This window comes from Felis catus, chromosome C2, assembly GCF_018350175.1.
Source record: "Felis catus isolate Fca126 chromosome C2, F.catus_Fca126_mat1.0, whole genome shotgun sequence".
NCBI lineage: Eukaryota > Metazoa > Chordata > Mammalia > Carnivora > Felidae > Felis > Felis catus.
In genome coordinates this window covers 121,681,980-121,702,556 of record NC_058376.1, presented here as the reverse complement: position 1 = coordinate 121,702,556, position 20,577 = coordinate 121,681,980, and the positions used below count along the sequence as shown (strand labels likewise).

The following is a 20,577-nucleotide window of genomic DNA, read 5'->3' as shown; positions in this document are numbered from 1 at the left end:
TTTTACTTTTTATCCACCTGATATTATAAATATATGAGATTTAAAACTTTAAAAACATTCTGAAATCCTATTTATTTATATCTGAATGTGTACTGTGTAGATCTGTGTGTTAACATTTTAAAACTCCTATTTTTGCTGTTTGTTTCTTTGTCATGCAGAATATTTTTGCTGATTTATTTTAACCCTTTATGTTCTAACTATTTTATAATCTTATCTAATTGCTTTCATTGCTAACTTGTGTAGCAAGTAATAGTCATAGCCAACATTTACTTAGGGCTTTGTACTAGGCCTTCTTCTAAGTACTTTGTGTTTTAACTTACTTAGTCCTCCCTGTAAGGTCAATTCTATTATCATCCCCATTGACAGATAAGAAAATTGCAATTGAGTAATTTCTCCATGGTCACACAGCTGATGAAATAGGATTTGATCTCACTCAATTTGAACTGAATTAGACTGGAATGCTGTCGTCTCCTTCAGTCTTCCCAGTCTTTGAGCTCACCCCTGTTCTTTCCTGCCGTAAGGGCACTTAAGGTGTTCTAACACCTATAATGTAGCACACACTGGTGCTCAACGCTGATGATGTGGTGATGAGGAAGACACTCTCTGCCCTTAGAAAACTTCACTAATACAGGGTAGGGAAGGCACAGGGGTTTTAGAGTTAAACTGGGCTTTGAAGGCCACCCTTCCTGTTCACAGCTGCATGACATTGCCCCCTCATTTAACTCTGAGAACTGAGTAGAACCTTGCTGCTGTTGCAGCAGCACACCCTTTCTTGCCAAAGGACAAACAGGCTGTGAGTAGCTGCAGCAGAGAGTGGGTCAGTGTCCTTTCATTCACAGGACTGTCCTTTCTCCGGCCTTGTTACTAAAGCTGTGCAGAATTCTGGGCCACAAAAAGTTTAGCAGTGGCATTCTGGGTATAAACAGAACTCCTACCTCTGAGCTTGTGACCCTCCCTTGTATTCAGACTTGGATTTGCATATTTCTGTAACAGATGTTGCAATAAAGTCCTTCTAACCACAAACTTTGTATTTTAGGTCACTTTTCCAATGAGTGTGCTAGAAGGACTGGTTCATACTGTGTCATGTAACTTTATTTAGTTTGCTTTTAAATGTAAACTTATCCCCTCTTCTTAAGAACTTTCGTTCTAATTAGGAGAATAGGGCAAATACATAAGGTATATAATCTAAACTAGTCCTTAATTAGTACCAAGGTAAGTAGTTTAGACAATTCATACTACAGAAGTTGAGAGCAAGGAGTAATCCCAGGGACCTCAGGGTGATGGAATTGTCAAGACCAGTATTGAAAGTTACAGAGTGGTTGGGGAGGGGAACCAGTTAAAGGTTGCTGGATTTACATTTAGAAGTTCTTCGAATTTTGAGAAGCCAGTTTTAGTAGAGTACAAGAAAATCAGATTGCAGAAGATTAAAAAATAGGTAAATGTAGTTTTTACACCTGTGGCTTAAAGATATACACAAATTTAAGCGTGTACGTTTGTATACATATACACGAATGAATACTCTTTTTTTTTCTTTTTTAAGAGAGTGTGAGTTGGGGCCGGGGGTGGGGAGAGAGAAAGAGAATCCCAAGCAGGCTCCACACTCAGCACAGAGCCTGATGCAGGGCTCAGTCCCATGACCCTAGGATCATGACCTGAGCCAAAATCAAGAGTCAGACGCTCAACCAACTGAGCCACCCAGGCACCCCTGAATAATTTTTTTAAAACACTAATTTTTGGGGACACCTGGGTGGCTCGGTTGAGCATCTGACTCTTGATTTTGGCTCAGGTCATGATCTCACAGATTTGAATTTGAGTCCCACATCAGGCTCTGTTCTGATGGTACGGAGCCTGCTTGGAATTCTCTCTCTCTATGCCCCTCCTCAACTCTTGCTCTCTCTCTCTCTTTCTGTCTCTTTCTCTCTCTCAAAATAAATAAATAAACTTAAAAAAAAAATAAATTTGAACAGGGAAGTCTTGATGAAATTCAGTTCAAATTCAGTTTATTAGCCATTGTTAAGAATCTTATATTCTTCAAAGGCAGAAAATTTTAGGGATCTTTTATACATATAATGGAATCTTACATGTTCTAGCTGAAATATTTCTGAATAACTATAAGGTGTGTAACTGTTTAATAAATATATAATAATGATCATATCCCAGATGCTCCATTTTTTCCAGATTGCCTTACATCTTTGTCGTCTCTTATCCTTCACATTCACTGTTATTTCCAATGTGGGAATTCTAAAATATTGAGGAATGTAACCAAAAACCTAGAGCATTTCTGTATGTAAATTTTGATGGAAGATACTTGTTTATTTGAATCTCCAAAATAAAGATATTCTCTATGTGATAAGGAAATTGGTTATGCAGATACATGGTTTGGTGGAAACGCATTAGGTTATGTACATTTAAAATCTGGTCATTTCACTATATGTAAATTATACTTCAGTTAAAAAAAAAAAGGAAGGAGACAAGGACTAATCAGGGAACTGTTTAATTAATTTTACTTATATTTACTTTTTTCTGGTAGACAGGCTAAAAAATAGCTTGGATAACAGATCCAAGTAGTTATCCTCTGCTAAGATCCTACATGAACCAGGTGACTTCTCATTTCCTAAGTTTAGTTAGGTCGTTGCTTCCATGATGAAAATAATTGATTGTAGAAGCTGTATCTGTTATTGAGTAGGATTAGAAGGTGGGTGGAGTACAGAAAATTTGGAAACTGTCATTTTAAGTTCCAATGTAGAAAATGTAGACCTGCTTGACCTTTCAAGAGTGAGTACAGTTTGTTAGGTAATCCAACCTGCCATGTTGTGCAGAGCAACGTATATACTACTGGTGAGTTGTGCCCATCATAAGCTAGATTTTTACTACATTAGTGATTTGAATCAACATTTTTGAATCACTGTTTTAAAGCAACGTAGCCTATTCACTCTATTCTACCTTTTACACAAATTCTATTTCCTAAAAACTTAACAGTTTTGTGTCTCTTTTACATTCTTTAGGATGCACAGACAATTAGAACATTAACTCTCATCTCAAAAACCATTCAAACATTGGGAAGCTGGGGAAGTCTGTCCAAAAGCAAGGTAAGTCTTTACATCTTCTGCTTTGTGGTCACACTTCTGTTGTTGCTTTTTTTTTTTTTTTTCAAGTTTGAGAGAGAGAGAGAGAGAGAGAGTGCAAGCACATGCATGAGCAGTTGGAGAGGCGGAGGGAGGGAGGGGGTGAGAAAGAGACAGACAGACAGGCAGACACTCTTAAGCAGGCTCCACACCTGGGATCATGACCTGAGCTGAAATCAAGAATCAGACGCTTAACCGACTAAGCCACCCAGGCACCCCTGTATTCACACTTTTAAATGTTATTATACCTTATCCCTCTCTCTCACTCATTCCCTTCCAAATTAAAATACGCATACACAGATGCAGTACCTGTCTTTTAGATAGCTGCTATGTCTTAGTCATCTGTTAAAGAAGTTTCATTTAAACTAATATATCTAAGTGGAGGAGAGAGTCTAGTGAACAGATGTAAGAACCCTCTATTGATCTGTTAGTGCCATATCATCTAATAGCTATTGAAAGAAATCCCCTTCCAAGTCCTATAACTCTCTTGAAATACATGATTGATTCCTTTTAGGCCTTAATCCTCAGCTTAAAAATACAGTTCATTATATTCTTAGTTCTCTACTTAACATATATGAATTCTGTGTGTTTTTTTTTCCTAGTCAAGTTTCAAAGAGACATTCATGTGTGAATTTTTCAAAATGTTTCAAGAAGAACGATATATTATAGCAGTTAAAAAGGTATGATTGTTTTACTCTGGGAATAGTAACATTTCTTATCATAATAGCATCGGGGAAATAGCATTTCATATTATTCCTAGAAGTTAACCCTGTTTAAAAAAAACAATGTTTAAATTGTACATCAAATGTAGAAAAGCTATCTTTTTCTTCCTTTCTTCTCCCGTAAAAAACTATGGGATTTTTAGCTATGGAAATACCTAAATGTTTAACAACAGCTGCTATTGCCAGCGTCTTAGTAACACAAATTACAAATAGCTAGATTTAGTGTTTCTTACCAGCAGCACTATCAACAATTGGGTCAGATAATTCTTGATTATGAGGGGCTGTCTTGTGCCTCTGTAGGCTGTTTAGCAGTATCCTTGGCCTGTACCGATTAGACGCTGGTAGGATGCTTTTAGATTTGACAGTCAAAAATGTCTGTAAACATTGCCAAAGTTCTGTGAAGGACAAAATTGCTTCTGATTGAGAACCTCTGATCTAGGGATAAAGGCTTAGTATGATGCTTGATGTATAGTAAAAAAATACATGAATTATCAACCATTTTATAAAATATAGTAGGCTTATGGTAGTAACTTAAGGCAAGTTACTGTAAATTAAAATGTACAGAAGACTACAGTATTTAATATCCTAACGCGAGGTTTATAACATACAAAAATTGCTGTACTTAGAAACTGAGAATGTTTTGAAAGGATCTGTAATTCCTTGAGTCTTTTTTTTTTTTTTTAAGCTTATTGATTTATTTTGGTGGGTGGGCAGAGAGAGAGGGAGAGAGAGAATCCCAAGCAGGCTTTGCACTGTCAACACAGAGCCCAACATGGGGCTTGATCTCACAAACCGTGAGATTATGACCTGAGTCAAAATTGAGTCAGATGCTTAACCAGCTGAGCCACCCAGGCACCCAGATTTCTTGAGTCTTGAGTTCTAAATCATTCTAAATAAAATGTAGCATTATTGTAAAACCCTAAAATTTGTAAAGTTATTTTGAAGTAATCTAAACTTGGCTTGAAGGAAGTACTGTATTTTATTTATCACAATTTTGATTTAATGAATCAAAATTAGGCCAAATCTTAAAGATGTCACTCAATTTCTATAGCATGATTGATTCACAGTTGACTGCCAGGAGTATATTTTGATGAAGTGTATGTTTGCACTTTTTTGTGTGTGTGCTTAGAATTCTTATAGGGAGTCAGTAGATGAAAATGATGATTTTTTAAAAAATAAAACCAGTTGGAATTTTTCATCTAGAATTGTGCAAGTTCAATCAAAGTCTTTTTAAGCAATCACTGAAGGCTTTTGAGGAGAAAGCCTTTCAAAAGAATAGGCAGAGGAAAAACTGCCCTTTTATTTGTAGGACATTGTTGAAACATCTGTGGGACAGCGTAGGCAGACTTTTGTTGGCAAGATTATGATATACTGTCTTTTGTTTTAGGGTTGTTTTCCCACTTTTTTGACCTAGGTTATGGTAGCAGCTGATTTTTTTTTTCCCTGATAAAATCAGAATGTGTAGAGTTGATAATGTCAGTGGAGAAAGTAGTTAAGGGTCCCAGGAGTTTAGCCTGTTCCTGATCTGTCTGTCCTGTGTCACCCACTCACATTCTCCTGGACTATCACCATAATACATTTCCTATGTCAGATTTGGTTCTAGACTCCTAAACCAGCATAGGATATTTTGCCCTAATCTAAGTTTTCTTTATTATTTACTTACTAAGTCTGGATATATGCATTGCTAGAAATTGTAGAAGCCTCTGAAGCCCAGTTTCTCATTTTGTATTGGTGTACTATTCCCACAGAGTTTAGCAAGGGTAACCTGGATAGTTCTATAAACAGAGTGACCATATAATTTAGTGTGCAAACCTCGACACTTTAAAGAGTGAAAATGAACACTGTGGATAATGTTGGGATCACAGCTGTAGACAGGGATGGCCCTGAGCAAATACCTATATTCACGCTGCCTGTAGTCCATCTTAATTATTGTGTTTTCTTTCACTTGATATAATTGTATTTACCTCATAGCTCCGTATAAATATAACAAATACTAGATGTAATAATTGTCATAAGTAAATAATAAGTATTTTTCAAGTAAATAGATCAGTGCCTTCAGGCAAATACTGAGAAATGAAATATTTAAGTAAGTCTGTGACCCTCCGTTAGTGAACAGTCCCTCTTTGAGAACTGGAGATAGGATAGGACACTTCTTTAGTTCCCTTGTGTACTTGTTCTGTATCACCACATAAAATGCAAAAGAAACTGTTCTTGTTCCTTTACTTACCAAGATTTCCTTCTTACATGCTAGAAGTAAACATCAGAAAAAATTGTAAGTGTGGCTTCTGGTGGGCAGTCTATAGCCAGTCTTAAGAAAATATGACTGCCCACAATTCTACTTTACATTAGGCATTTGTACCTCAGTGTTATCCCTATTGGAATGTAAGTTTTGTTTTGTTTTGTTTTGTTTTGTTTTTTTGTCCCACGTGAGACAACGTAGAAAAATATAAAGGAAAAAGCAAGGACTAAACAAGTAGGTAGTTCATTTATGGGGCAAGATAGGATTCCTCTCTAAGAACAAGGATTGTTCCTTGAAATACTAATTTCTTTTTTCCATGAAGAGACAGCCGCATGCCAGGAAGCTCTTGACCAGTCAGGGTAGCATATTCATGAAGCTAACTGCTCTTCACAGGCGTGGCCTGCCATTGCTAGAGATGGGTACTCCAGTGTTCTTGAGCCACCATGTTCTCACATTCCCCCTAGGAAGTTTATAAATGGAGATTAGATTTCCAGGTTATTCCAGAGAACTCAGTTACACTTCAGTCATAATTATGGAGTACTATCTCTCCAGGCTAAAGTCAGTTATATGTAATGGAAGTTAGCAAAGTCTTTTCTATAAAAGAGTAAATATTCTTCTCTGCTTTTATTTTTGTTTTTGTTTTTCCAGCCCTTTAAAAATATAAAAACTGTTCTTAACTCATAGGCCTTACAAAAACAGGCTGCAGGTTGAATGTGGCCCACTGAACCATAATTTGGTTATCCCTGACTTAAAATATAGGTTCACGATCCTATATCTAAAATCTTTGGGACCAGAAATATTTCAGAATTTTAAAAGATAATAGGTATATACTGTGTATTATATTACACCCTAGTGTGGCCCGGGGTAGCACCCCATAATCAAACATATTATACAGTACAGTGTGTGAATATTCACACTAAATAGGATAAATACAGACTATTAATAGCCTTTGCTAGTTCAGGTTAAGTTGTACCCTCAAATGAGTTTTCTGTAAATCAATAACAAAACAAAAACAACTCTTTTTATTCACAGCTTTATAGATTTCAGAGTCATAGTTTAGGGATCGTAGATTGAGCTATTTTTACAGAGAAATGTATTCTGAGTTTTAAGTAACTTGAGAATAAACTTTTTAAAATACGTAGCCAATGTGTAACTTAGGATTTCCTGTACAATTAAATATGTGTTTTGTTTTAGAAGTTATAATTATATGTATTCCTCAGTAAAGAACTTTACAATATTATTAGTGATATTTAAGACAACTGAATTTTTGATGTATGTTATCACAAAGTATAATTTTTGCCCATTTCCCTGTTTAGTTCTTGGATGAAATTTCATCAACTGAAACTAAAGAGTCCAGTGGTACGAGTGAGCCTGTGCACCTGAAAGAAGGGTAATTTAATGAATTTAGAGATTAAAGTCATGTGTCAGTATAGACGTTACGTAAGTACAAAAAGCAGGAGTCTGGAAGTGAGGAAATCCGGGTTTTGTTCCATCTTAGAACTGCCTAAGTAACATCCGTCAGGTAAGTTACAGTAGCATATGAACCTCATGCCAAATGGGCATGATTCCTTGTCCATACATTCCTCGAGTAGTTTTTCAAATAGAATGAAATTACAGGTATTAGAGTAGTACTTTGAAAACTTCAGTCTTGAAGTAGTGTTATCATCGGAAGTTAAAGGGAAACTTCAGGTAAGTTTGGCCCTTTTAGGTCTGAATAGCACAGTTATAAATATTAAATTAGTTAAAAACTTTATTCCCTTAGCATGGCCAAAATAAATGCAAAAGTTATGAATGACAAAGACATTTTTGTATATGTAATACAATCTTACTCAGCCTTTCATGTCATTTAAAATCAAAGAACAATTCTTTGTTTTGGATGAACTACTTTAATATTTATAGCTAAATTTTTACATCTGTTGTTTTGGCAGTGAGATGTATAAAAGAGCTCAGGGAAGAACTCGGATTGGGAAAAAGAATTTCAAGAAACGGTGGTTCTGCTTAACAAGCAGAGAGCTCACCTACCACAAACAGCCAGGTAGTTGTGTTTATGCTTTATTGTGGGGTCTTTTCCTGGTCCTTGGTGAAGATTTCTTTTTTGCTTAATGTAACTCCAGTGAGCCTTTTCACTTTATTACTGTAGTTGATAGTTTCTCGCAGTGATGCACACACACTAACGATATAGTAAATATTTGACAAATGACACCATGTAAATTCCATTTTTTTCCTCACATATGCTCTGTTGTCTAAAAAAAAAAAAAAAAAAATCCCTGGTAAATCCCAGGATTCATCTAGAACTTGGAAATTTCTTTAACTCTCAGAGCCAAATTGGTAAGAATCAATACTTAATAAATGAGAGTATTTCAGTGGTTTGCTGGATAACATCAGGCAGAGTTTTTCCACAGTCACACTACAGATTGTGATTCCTGTACAGTTATCACATTCATTCTAGTCTTTTGGCCAAGCTAACTTCAAAATGGAAATTTTAGTGACTGACTTCCTGAGAAAGCACAAATGGGCTATTTGGATAAAGAAATCCATCTCTGAGGGATTCAGAGAAGCAAAGTTTGTCCTTCAGTGGACTGACACAGTGCTTAAAACCTCCACCTTTTAAGTTCATTCCCTTGGAGTCAAACATGATCCACAGAAGGCCATTAGCTCCTGCTGGTATCATAGCAAGAAGAACTTAATATCTAAATCATGGACCATATTCCATAAACCCATTTATTCAAGGTGATCAGGATACAAAGAAATTTACTTAACCAAAAAGGCCAGTTAAAGGAAAAATCATTTTAAAACACACAAAAATGTGCATACATATCTTAAATATTTACATATTTGTTTGCCAGATCTTCTGGTAGAGAACCAAGATCTTTTCTTTGAATATGGATCTATAGATTGGATTTCCCTTTGTCTTTATTTTGCAAATATACCTATAATGTATCAGTTTTCTGGTTGATTTCTCCAAAGTTTTTCCAAATTTAAATACTTGAAAAGTAATCCAAGTACAGAATTTTATTAGATTTCATGATAGTCACCCCTAATCTTTTACAGGTGTCTCACCCCCATGTAAATCAGCTTTGCTTATACAGGTGTGGGTCTCCTTTTTTGGTGTTTTTCAAAGCACTCACCTGATTTTCAAATAAACAATAAACCTCTTAGTAAGGGGCACTTATTTTGTCACTTTACATATATTTAAGTAAATTATAATTAGAACATGGAAAAATGGCTTAAACAGGTTTGAAAACAAACCCAACAGGGTTGGCAAACAAAACAGCCTAACCAGTGGAAACATAGAGTACAGGCTTAATAGATAGTAACCTAGCAACCACAAGCATTCAGCATCCCATGAGCATCATTCGTTAATGTTTCACAAGGACATGGAGAGTCTCTGTTAATCCATTAGCTCTGTTAGGTAAAGATCTGTTCAGAGAGCTTCCACTATAAATTCTGAAATGGTAAAACAAACAACAGCCATAGGATACTTTCAAGAGAATGTAGATTCAGTTAAGTAGAATGGTTCTGTGGAGATTCTTAAAGAGTAAAGTGATAAGAAAACTTGTTTCATAATTCCTTATTATGGCTCAACCAGAATGACTACATATGACTAATTGTATTAGTAAGGTAGAAGAAACCAAAGGCATTTTTTATTTGTCACCCACATAATTTGTTATGGCATATCAATAGTCAGTCATAATTTGTTATGGCATAAAGAGCAACACGTTACATCCTTAGCCTTGCAGACCATTTTTTAAGCTGAATATGTTTTGAATGTTTTAGAAGTTACAGCTTATGTTGAATACTAAGTAAATGTTCTCATGTACATAGCAGCTTTGTAAAAAATAGCTGTCATAATAAGCTAATTATGTTAGCACATTGAAATAAAATTTAAGGTAAGTTAGTTGTTCTCCATGAATAAATTAGCTATTTTTTCCTCATTTAAAGTATTTTCTAATCTAAACTAGTATTCTAAAGTCTTTTTTGGGTTTAGCCCTTTAAGAATCCGGTGATAGCTTTGGCCTCTTTCCTCCAGAAAAATACACATACAAACTGGACATAGAATTTTGCATATAATTTCAATGAGTCTGTAGATCCAGAGTTCATCTACGGTTCTTAAGAACCTCTGCTCTAGCTAGTGATCCTATGAGGACAAAATTCTATAGAATGATTAGGCTGCCGTAGGTATAAAATAGACACATAGAAATTACATTGTTTTCAGGCCCTAAGAAATTTAACCTATTGGAATGACTTTGGAGGAATAAGCTCTCTTACATGAAGTTTAAAGATTATTTACCAAAGCGTACAGTTTTAAGCATCCATGCTTTTTGTTTTAACTATTTTGATGGATTTTTCCAAAATGTATTACATGCTTCCCTGCCTTCTAAAAAAGAATTCATTGAACGTAAGTGAACATTTTCTAGATGAGTTGCGGCTGCCATTGATAATATTAATTATTATGTAGTGCTTTGATTTAGTGATGTTTTCAGGGCCGCTTATGAGTGTGTGCAGCTGTTTACTCCCCAGCTAAAATGCCTTGGACTGCTGTGCTTTTTTGTGTTCCTGTGTTTGCTTTATATGGTTTTTCTCTATCCCTTTTATATTTAGGCTGTTACCTTAAATCTCTTGTGCTGTCAGTGAACCATAACGTAACATCACACTCCCACCTCCATCACTCAGCTCCATTTTTTACTACACATATACTTTGAGAAAACAGGTACTTTGTTTGTTAAAATTCTGCTTAAAATTAAAAGGCTTTGATGGAAGACTTCAGGACTTTGCTCTCTGAAGAAAATGCATGGGCTTTGGATTTCTCTGGTTGTTCAGCAAATGTTTTGCTTACCTTTCTATTTCTTTGCTGTTTCTGGATAGCCAAGACTGCTAGTTCTACTTGTTATATGACTTTAGTGTGTGAAAGAATGCCTCCCAAATTTTCTGTAATATGGACACTAGTATTCTGAATCAAATATTTCTGCCACTTAGAATCAAACAGTAGTCTTTTCCCAATTTACTGGAAAAGGAATGAATAGAATTTTCTCAATTTTAAGGGTTTTTCCTAAGTAAGTTACTAAGTTTTTGATGCCTGTTTACATAAATGCTAACAGGAGATAGTATACAACTTATCTTCATTACAACTAGATTAATGAGACTGTATGACACTTAGCAATCAGTCATGATTATATTGACAGTTTTTTATGCACGTGTGCTTGTGATCTGGTTTTATATGCTATGTTGCAGTATAGTCATCTTCTATAAGTAGAAGTTTTTCTAGCTGTATACTGAAATCGAATGAGTTCTTGACCTTCCGGTCTCTTCCTTTTTCATCCAGCCATTCGGCTGCGCTTCACCAGACTGGCTGCTGCAGTTGCTTTAACTTGTGCTCTTTTACCTTTGTGCTTTTGCATGTGCTCTTCCTAGAAGTTCCCATCTTTCCTTCTTTACCTGTGTGATTTGTTGTCTTTTAAGCCTCAGATCCAGTATGTGCTCTTTATGGAAGTCATTTATAAGCTTCTAGGCACTTCAGTTGAGCTTTTCCCTTATTGTGCTTTTTTAATCACCTTAGGAGTAACACCTGTCACACTGTGTGGTCCTTACTTTTGTCTGTCTCTTCCTCTAGTCTTTAAGAGCCTCTGTCGGGGGACCACATTTTTACTACCTTCATTAATACATGGAGTAAATGTTTTTAATAAATGGTGTTCTTCGAAGAATGCCATGTCTTACCATCTGAATTACGTTAAGAACCACTGCTCTTGGTTTCTAAATTTCCACCAAGAATACTAATAATAGATTATTAGCAAATTCATCTCTGAAATTCCATCTTGTGTTCTCCAAACTTGATTAGATATTGTCCACTCTTGGAGACCTGATATACACAGATACATACAGCCTACACAACTTCCATGTGATATCAAATGTTCCAGTTCATATATCATCTATCTAGATGGTGGTTTTTTTTTTAATGTGTATTTATTTTTGAGAGAGTGAGTGGGGGAGGTGCAGAAAGAGAGGGAGGCAGAGAATTCAAAGCAGGGTTCGTTCTAACAGCAGAGAGCCTGATGCAGGGCTCAAACTCACGAACCACAAGATCACGACCTGAGCCAAAGTCAGACGCTTAACCAACTGAACCACCCAGGCGCCCATACGTGGTGTTGTAAACATAAATCTCAATAATACATTTAGGTTGACTTGGTTTTCACCTGTTCATATTTTTACACTCAGGGTTCTGCAGTATTTTTTCTTTGATAGCTAATGAACACTTCATTGTTGCAGTCATACATTCATTCAATAAATATTTTATTGAGTGCCTACTGTGTGCCAGATCCTTGGCTCTGGAGAAAACAGTAGTGAATAAAGCATACCATAATGTTTGCCCTTATGGATTTTCATAGCTTAAAAGTGATAAATAAAAAAAATATGTATTATATTGGATGATTATAAATGAGATAGACAAAAATAAAGCAGGTAAAGAGAATAGAGGATGATAGGCTTATGAGGAGAGTTGCAGTATTAAAAAGTCTAGCCAGTGAGGGCTTCGCTAAGAAAATGACATTTTGAGCAAAGACCTAAAGATGATGAGAGAGTAAGTCAGGTGGAAGTCTGGGTTAATAGTGACGTGTAGTTAACAGCAGCCAGTACAGAGGCCCGGAAACAGGAGCATGCCTAGAGTATTCAAGAGATAAGAGAAAGCTCTTCTGGTTAGTGGGGAAAGAAAACATAAAGGGGTAATCATAGGAACTTAGAACAAAGAGGTCATGGAGAAGCTAGATATGTTAGGGCTTTGTGAGCCATTCTAAAACTTTTACTCTGATTCAAAGATGGAAAGGCATTAGAGAGCTTTAAGGAGAGGAATTACATTATTAGACTTATGTTTTACTAGGAGTAATCATTATGCCATATGGAGAACAGAATGAAAGGGGAAGGAGACTTGTTAAGAGGCTAGGGGGCAACTCAGTGGCTCAGTCAGTTAAGCATCCAACTCTTGATTTTGGCTCAGGTCATGATCTCATGCTTCGTTATATCATGTCCCATGTCAGGCTCTGTGCTGACAGTGCGGATCCTGCTTGGGATTGTCTTTCCTCTCTTTCTTTGCCCCTCCCTTACTCACACTCTTTCTCTCTCTCAAAAATAAGTAAACATTAAAAAAAAAAAAAAGGGTATTGCAGTAATTCAGGGGAACAGAGATAATGGCTTGGACCAGTTGGTAGCAATGGAGGTGATAAAAATGGATCACATTCTGGATCTTTTTGTATGATAGTACTCAGATGTTTTGCTAAAGAATGAGTTATCAAGAGTGAGAGAAAAGCAAGTCAAGGATAACTCCCAAGGATTTGGGCTTGTACAACTACACTGATGAAGTTGCCTTTTTAGAAAATAGACACATGAGTTCTCAATAGTGAAGAAACTTGTACAGCCATACCTCAGAGATATTGTGGGTTTGGTTCTAGACCACAACAATAAAGCTAGTTCACAATTAAGTGAGTCAAATGAGTTTTTTGGCTTCCCGTTGTGTATAAATGTTATCTTTACACTCTACTGTGGTCTATTAAGTGTGCAATAGCATTATTTCTAAACAATGTACATACCTTAATTTAAAAATACTTCATTGCTTTATCCATTTATCAGTTGATGGACATTTAGGCTCTTTCCATAATTTGGCTATTGTTGAAAGCACTGCTACAAACATTGGGGTACATGTGCCTCTAGGAATCAGCACTCCTGTATCCTTCAGATAAATTCCTCATAGTGCTATTATATATACAATGGAATATTACTTGACAATGAGAAAGAATGAAATCCTGCCATTTGCAGCAATGTGGATGGAACTGGAGGGTATTATGCTAAGTGAAATAAGTCAGTCAGAGAAAGACAGCGTATGTTATCACTCATATGTGGAACTTGAGAGACTTAACAGAAGACCATGGGAGAAGGAAAGGGGAAAAAATAGTTACAGAGAGGGAGGGAGGCAAACCATTAGAGACTCTTAAATACAGAAACAAGCTGAAGGTTGATGAGGAAGTGTGGGGGAGAGGGGAAAATGGGTGATGGGCATTGAGGAGGGCACTTGTTGGGATGAGCACTGGGTATTGTATGTAAGCGATAAATCACAGGAATCTACCCCCCCAAACCAAGAGCACACTGTATATACTATATGTCAGCCAACTTGACAGTAATTTAGATAGATAGATAGATAGATAGATAGATAGATAGATAGATAGATAGATAGAAAAGAAAGAAAGAAAGAAAGAAAGAAAGAAAGAAAGAAAGAAAGAAAGAAAGAAAGAAAGAAAGAAAGAAAGAAAGAAAGAAAGAAAGAAAGAAAGAAAGAAAGAAAGAAAGAAAGAAAGAAAGAAAGAAAGAAAGAATTACCTCATTGCTAAGAATGAAATCTTGGATTTGCAACGATGTGGATGGAGCCTGGGTTTATTATGCTAAACAAAATAAGTCAGAGAAAGACAAGTACCATATGATTTCACTCATATATGGAATTTAGGAAACAAAACAGATGAACATCTGGGAAGGGGATTAAAAAACAGAGGGGAGCAAACCATAAGAGATTCTTAATATAAAGAACAAACTGAGGGTTGATGGAGGGAGGTGGGTGGGGTATGGGCTGAATGGGTGATGTATATTAAGGAGGACACCAGTTGTGTTTAGCACTGGGTGTTACACGTAAGTGATGAATCACTAAATTCTACTCCTGAAACCAATATCACACTGTATGTTAACCAACTAGAATTTTCAAATTTGGAAGAAAAAAGTTAAAAATAAAATTGACCAAAAAAGTTTTCATTGCTAGAAAATGCTAACAATCTTCTGAGCTTTCAGCCAGTCGTAATCTTTTTGCTGGTAGAGGATCTTGCCTCAGTGTTTGGCTGCTGACTTGATCAGGGTTAAAGTTGCTGAAGGCTGGGGTGGCTGTGGCAGTTTCGTAAAATAAGACAACTATGAAGTTTACCACATCACTTGACTCTTCATGAATGATTTCTCTGTTGCATGTGATGCTGTTTGATAGCACTTTGCCCACAGTAGAACTTCTTTCAAAATTGGAGTCAGCCTTCTCAAACTCTGCCTCTGCTTTATCAATTAAGGTTTATGTAATATTCTAAATCCTTTGTTGTCATTTCAGCAGTCTTCATGGCATCTTCACAGGAATAGATTCCATTTCAGGAAACAGCTTTCTTTGCTCCATAACAAGAAACTTCTCATCCATTAAAGTTTTATCATGGAATTTAAAGTTTTATCATGAAATTACAGGAGGTCAGTCATAATCTTTAGGCTCTGCTTCTAATTCTCTTGCTCTTTCCAACACATCTGCAGTTGCTTCCTCCACTGAAGTATTGAACCCCCTCAGTGTTACCAATGAGGGCTGGAATCAACTTGTTTCTTCGAAACTCTTGTTAATGTTGATATTTTGACCTCTTGGCATGAACTGTGAATATCCTTAATAGCATCTAGAATGGTAAATCCTTTCCAGAAGGTTTTCAATTTATGTTGCCCAGATCCATCAGAGGAACCACTATGTATTTCTTAATAGCTATGTATTTCTTAAATGTCAAGACTTTAAAGTCAAAATTACTCTTTGATTCCTGGGCTGCAGAATGGATGTTGTGTTAGCAGCCATGAAACATTAGTCTCATTGTACATCCTCATCAGAGTATTTGGGTGATCAGGTACCTTGTAGTGAGCATTAATATTTTGAAAGGAATGTTTTTTTTCTGAGCGGTAAGTCTCAACCGTGGGCTTAAAATATTTAGTAAACCATGTGGTAAACAGATGTGCTGTCATCCTGGCTTTGTTGTTCCATTTATAGAGCATAGGCAGAGTAGATTTAGCATAATTTTTAAGGGCCCCAAGATTTTTGGAATGGTAAATGAGCATTGGCTTCAACTTAAAGTCAGCTACATTAGCTCCTAACAAGAGAGTGAACCTGTCTTGTGAAGCTTCGAAGCCAGGCATTGACTTCTCTCTAGATATGAAAGTCCTAGATGGCATTTTCTTCCAATATAAGACTGTTTTGTCTACATTGAAAATTTTGTTTAGTGTAGTTACCTTTATTAATTACCTTAGCTAGATCTTCTAAGTAACTTGCTGCAGCTTCTACATCAGCACTTGTTGCTTCGCTTTGTACTTTTGTGTTACGGAAATGGCTTCTTTCCTTCTTTTTCTGCTAGCTGCAAACTTTTCTTGTGGAGCTTCCTCACTTCTGATAGCCTTCATAGAACTGGAAAGAGTTAGGGCCTGGCTCTGGATTCGACTTTTGCTTAAAGGAATGTTGTAGCTGGTCTGATCATCTATCCCGACCACTAAAACTGTCTCCATATCATCAGTAAGGCTGTTGCAGTTTCTTATCATTCGTGTGTTCACTGCAGTGACACTTTTTATAATTCCTTCAAGAGCTTTTCTGTTGCATTAACAACTTGGCTGTTTGGCACAAGAGACCTAGCTTTGAGCCTGTCTTGGCTTTCAACATTCCTTCCTCACTAAGCTTAATAATTTCCAGCTTTTGATTTAAAGTGAGACGTACAACTGTTCCTTTCACTTGAACACTTAGAGGCCATTGTAGAGTTATTCATTGGTCTAATTTCAGTATTGTTAGGTCTTAGGGAATAGGGAGGCCCAAGGAGAGGGAGAGAGATAGGAGAATGGCTGGTTGGTGGAATAGTCAGAACGCACATAACATTTATCAATTAAGTTTGTTGTCTTATGTGGGCATAGTTTGTGGCACCCCAGGAGAATTACAGTAGTAACATCAAAGATCACTTATCACCATAACAAATACAATAATAATGGCAAGGTTTGACATACTGTGAGAATTACCAGAATGTGACACAGACACGAGGAGAACAGATGCTGTTGGAAAAATGGTACCAATGGGCTTGCTTGATGCAGGGTTGCCACGGACCTTCAATGTATAAAAAACACAGTATCTGTGAAGCACAATAAAGAAGCACACAATAAAATGAAGTATGTCAGTCTTAGACTCATTCTTTCATAGATAACAGATATAAACTTGGAAGAATATATAAAACAACTCTCTGAAGGATTTGACCCTCAAAAACTGGGAGCCATGATGGAATATATGATTATATGGCTTTTCTCTCTGAAAGCACTCCTGGCCAGTGCAATGGGAGATGGCTGAAATTCAAGCAGAAAGCCACAGTTTTGTTGGCTTGAGGTATCGAAAGATACAGTTCAGGACTGCCAGAGGAGCTGGAAATTGAGGAGAGGAAAAAAAAAAAAAAAAAAAAAAAAAAAAAAAGGATGAGCCTTCCACTCTGTATATGAACTCCCCTGAAATCCTTGGCTGACTCTTCAACTGCTTCTGCATTGGGGAACTTCAAAGAAGTTACTGCAAAGCAGTAACAGGAAAGATTTAAAAATATGAACAGATTTCAGTTTCTTTCCTCAGGAGAAACAGTTTGGATTTTAGATGGGCTTAAACACACTGAGGTTTTCATTGAAATATCAAAAGGACAGTGGCTCAGCAGTGAAGACTGTGTCCTAAGATTCAGAATAAAATATAAAACCAAGCCTCAGAGCAATCAACCAATGCAACTGTACAAGGGAAGGTAACTGAATCCACCTTATCTACAATGTGTCATTCATAATGTCCAGTATACAATGAAACGTTAACAAGTTTGAGAAGAAACAGTAAAATAGGACACATAGCTAAGAGAAAAAGGAATCATTATAAGTAGACCCTCTGGGATGCCTGGCTAGCTCAGTCGGTTAAGCATCCAACTTCAGCTCCAGTCACGACCTCGTGAGTTTGAGCCCCACATCAGGCTGTGTTGACAGCTCCGAGCCTAGAGCCTGCTTCAGATTCAGAGTCTATGTCTCCCTCTGTCTCTGCCCTGCCTCCCCCCCCCCCCCCCGCCACTCTCTGTCTCTCTCAAAAAATGAACAAACATTAAACTAAGAAGTCCCCTATGTGGTTTATGTGTTGGAATTACAGACGTGAACTTTAAAGGTATTATAAGTACTTCAAGGACAATGTAAGACAGTTAAGAGTAAAGAAATGAGGGATTTCAGTAAAAGAAAACAATAGAAACTTAAAAGGAATCAGATGGAAATCTAGAAGTGAAATATTTCAACTGAAATATTGAAGAAGAAAGGTTCAGGAAACTTGAAGATAGATTAGTAGAAATTATCCAATCTAGGAACACAGGGAAAAAAGTCTGGAAGCGAAAAAAACCAGTAGAACCTCAGTGGCTTTTGGAATAATATTTGGCAGTCTAGTAAATGCATGATTAATGTCAGGAGAGTAGAGAAAGAGTAGAGCAGAAAAAATATTTGAAGAAATAATGGCCTAAATTTTCCTGAATTTGGTGAAAAAATTTATTTTACAGATCTAAGAATCTCCCTGAACTCCAAACCTGATAAATATAAAGAAAATCACACTTAGGCCTATGTAGTAATTAAACCAGAGATAAATAGAAAATCTCAAAAGCAGAACAGAAGACAGAGTGCATGCAGGAGAACAACAGTACAGTTGACAGCTAACTTCTCATAAGAAGCAACTAAAGCCAAAAGACAATGGAATAATAACCTCTTTAAAGTGCTGGAGAAAAAAAGCTCTCAACCTAGAATCCTAGTGAAATTTTCCTTTATTTTTTTAAAATGTTTATTTGTTGAGAGAGAGTGCACACGAGCAGGGGAGGGGCAGAGAGAAGTGGGGACAGAGACTCCAAAGCAGGCTCTTTGCTGACAGCAGGCAGCCCATGTGGGGCTCATACTCTCTCTCTCTCAAAAATGTTTTAAAAAAATTTTTAAAGGAGAAAATGGGGTGGGTGGGTGGGTGTTTCAGTCGGTTAAGCATCCAACTTTGGCTCAGGTCATGATCTCACAGTTTGGTTTGTGGGTTCGAGCCCCATGTCAGACTTTGTGCTGACAGCTCAGAGCCTGGAGCCTAATTCAGATTCTGTGTCTCCCTCTCTCTCTTCCCCCTCCGCTCGCACTCTGTCTCTCTGTCTCTGTCTCTCAAAAAAGAAATAAACATTAAAATAAATGGCATACATAGGTATCCTAAGGAATCTTCAAAACAAATACTTGAACCAATAAGTAGAGGCCTTGAGATACAAGATTCATATATATATAAACCAATTGTATTTCTATAAACCAGAAGGAAACTGCTAGAAAATGAAATCTTTAAAATACCATTTACAGGGGCGTCTGGGTGGCTCAATTGGTTAAGTGTTGGACTCTTGGTTTTGGCTCAGGTCATGAGTTCGAGCCCTACATCAGGTTGCATGCTAACATCATGGAACCTGCTTAGAATTCTCTCTCTCCTTCTTTCTCTGCACTTCCCTCGCTTGCTGCTCTGCCTCTCTCAAAATGAATAAATAAAACTTAATAAAAAAAATACCATTTACAGTAGCAGCTCCCCTCCCCCAAAAAATATTTGGCAATAAATTTAACCTAAGAAGTACAAGACCTATGCACTGAAAACAATAGAACATTACTGAGATAAAATAAAGAAGACATAAAGGAGACCTACATCATGTTTGTGAACTGGAAGATTCAGTATTTTTTAAGAAGTCACTTCTCAAATTTACCTCTCCAGTTCATCTTGATTTTAACACAGTGCTACTCCAAATCTCAGCAAGCTTTTTTTGTCATATTCACAAAAGTTGTAAGATCACTAATTCTGGGGCATTTTCATCACCCCAGAAGGAAACTCTATGCCCATTAGAAGTCACTCGTCATTCCTCCCTTCTCCCAGCTCCTAACAACTATCTGTTTATTTTCTGTGTCTATGGATTTGCCTGTGCTGGGGATTTCATATAAATGGACTCATAAAATATATCACCTTTTGTGACTGACTTTTTTGACTTAGCATAATGTTTTCTAAGCTCATCAATGATATAGGCTGAGTCAGTGCTTTGTTCCTTTTATGACTAAATCCATGGTATGGATATAAGCCAAATCTTGTTTATCCATTAATAAGTTGGACATTTAGATTGTTCCAAATTTTTTACTATTATGAGCAATTCTGCTGTGAACATTTGTATGGACATATGTTTTTTATTCTCTTGGGTGTGTGTATACGTAGAGATGGAATTGATGAGTCATATGGTAACTCTTTTTGGTAGAAATAATGGAGATTTTAACTGAAACCGGGTTTCATTCATCTAATAGGGAAACTTAATGCACTAACATTTATTACGATTATTATGATTACTGCTTTGTTTTGTGCTTTCTGTTTACGAGGCTTTTCTGTTTATTGGGTTTATTTTCCTTTTCCTGCCTTTTTATTGTAATAATCAGGCCCATGCACGTTCTTGATTGCGTGCTCGTACACTCTGTCTCATGAGAGAATTTGGGCATCATATTTCAACTCTGCAGTTGTTAACAAATTTAAACTTCCATGTTTATCTTAAGGTCTACAGTTAATCAAAGTCCCCACTCAGGAAAAGAACCGTAGGATGCTTTCAATTCATTATTTTCCCAAACTAATGGGAAAGCTAATGACTCCCTAGTGAAGTCATCCAAAATG

General features: G+C 36.6%; 1 protein-coding gene across 6 annotated transcripts in view; it reads left to right on the top strand.

Annotated features, from left to right (window-relative positions):
• RASA2 (RAS p21 protein activator 2) overlaps positions 1 to 20,577 on the top strand; it is a 122,779-nt gene that overhangs the window by 90,699 nt on the left and 11,503 nt on the right. For 2 of the 6 annotated variants that reach the window (XM_023260512.2, XR_006585444.1), the window contains exons 16-20: positions 3,006 to 3,089; positions 3,728 to 3,805; positions 7,403 to 7,476; positions 8,015 to 8,124; positions 10,474 to 10,485. In XM_023260512.2, coding sequence (XP_023116280.1) covers positions 3,006 to 3,089; positions 3,728 to 3,805; positions 7,403 to 7,476; positions 8,015 to 8,124; positions 10,474 to 10,485 — 358 coding nt within the window. The remainder of the gene's footprint in view (positions 1 to 3,005; positions 3,090 to 3,727; positions 3,806 to 7,402; positions 7,477 to 8,014; positions 8,125 to 10,473; positions 10,486 to 20,577) is intronic. The other 4 variants (XM_023260514.2, XR_006585445.1, XM_023260513.2 and 1 more) reach the window with 3 other exon arrangements.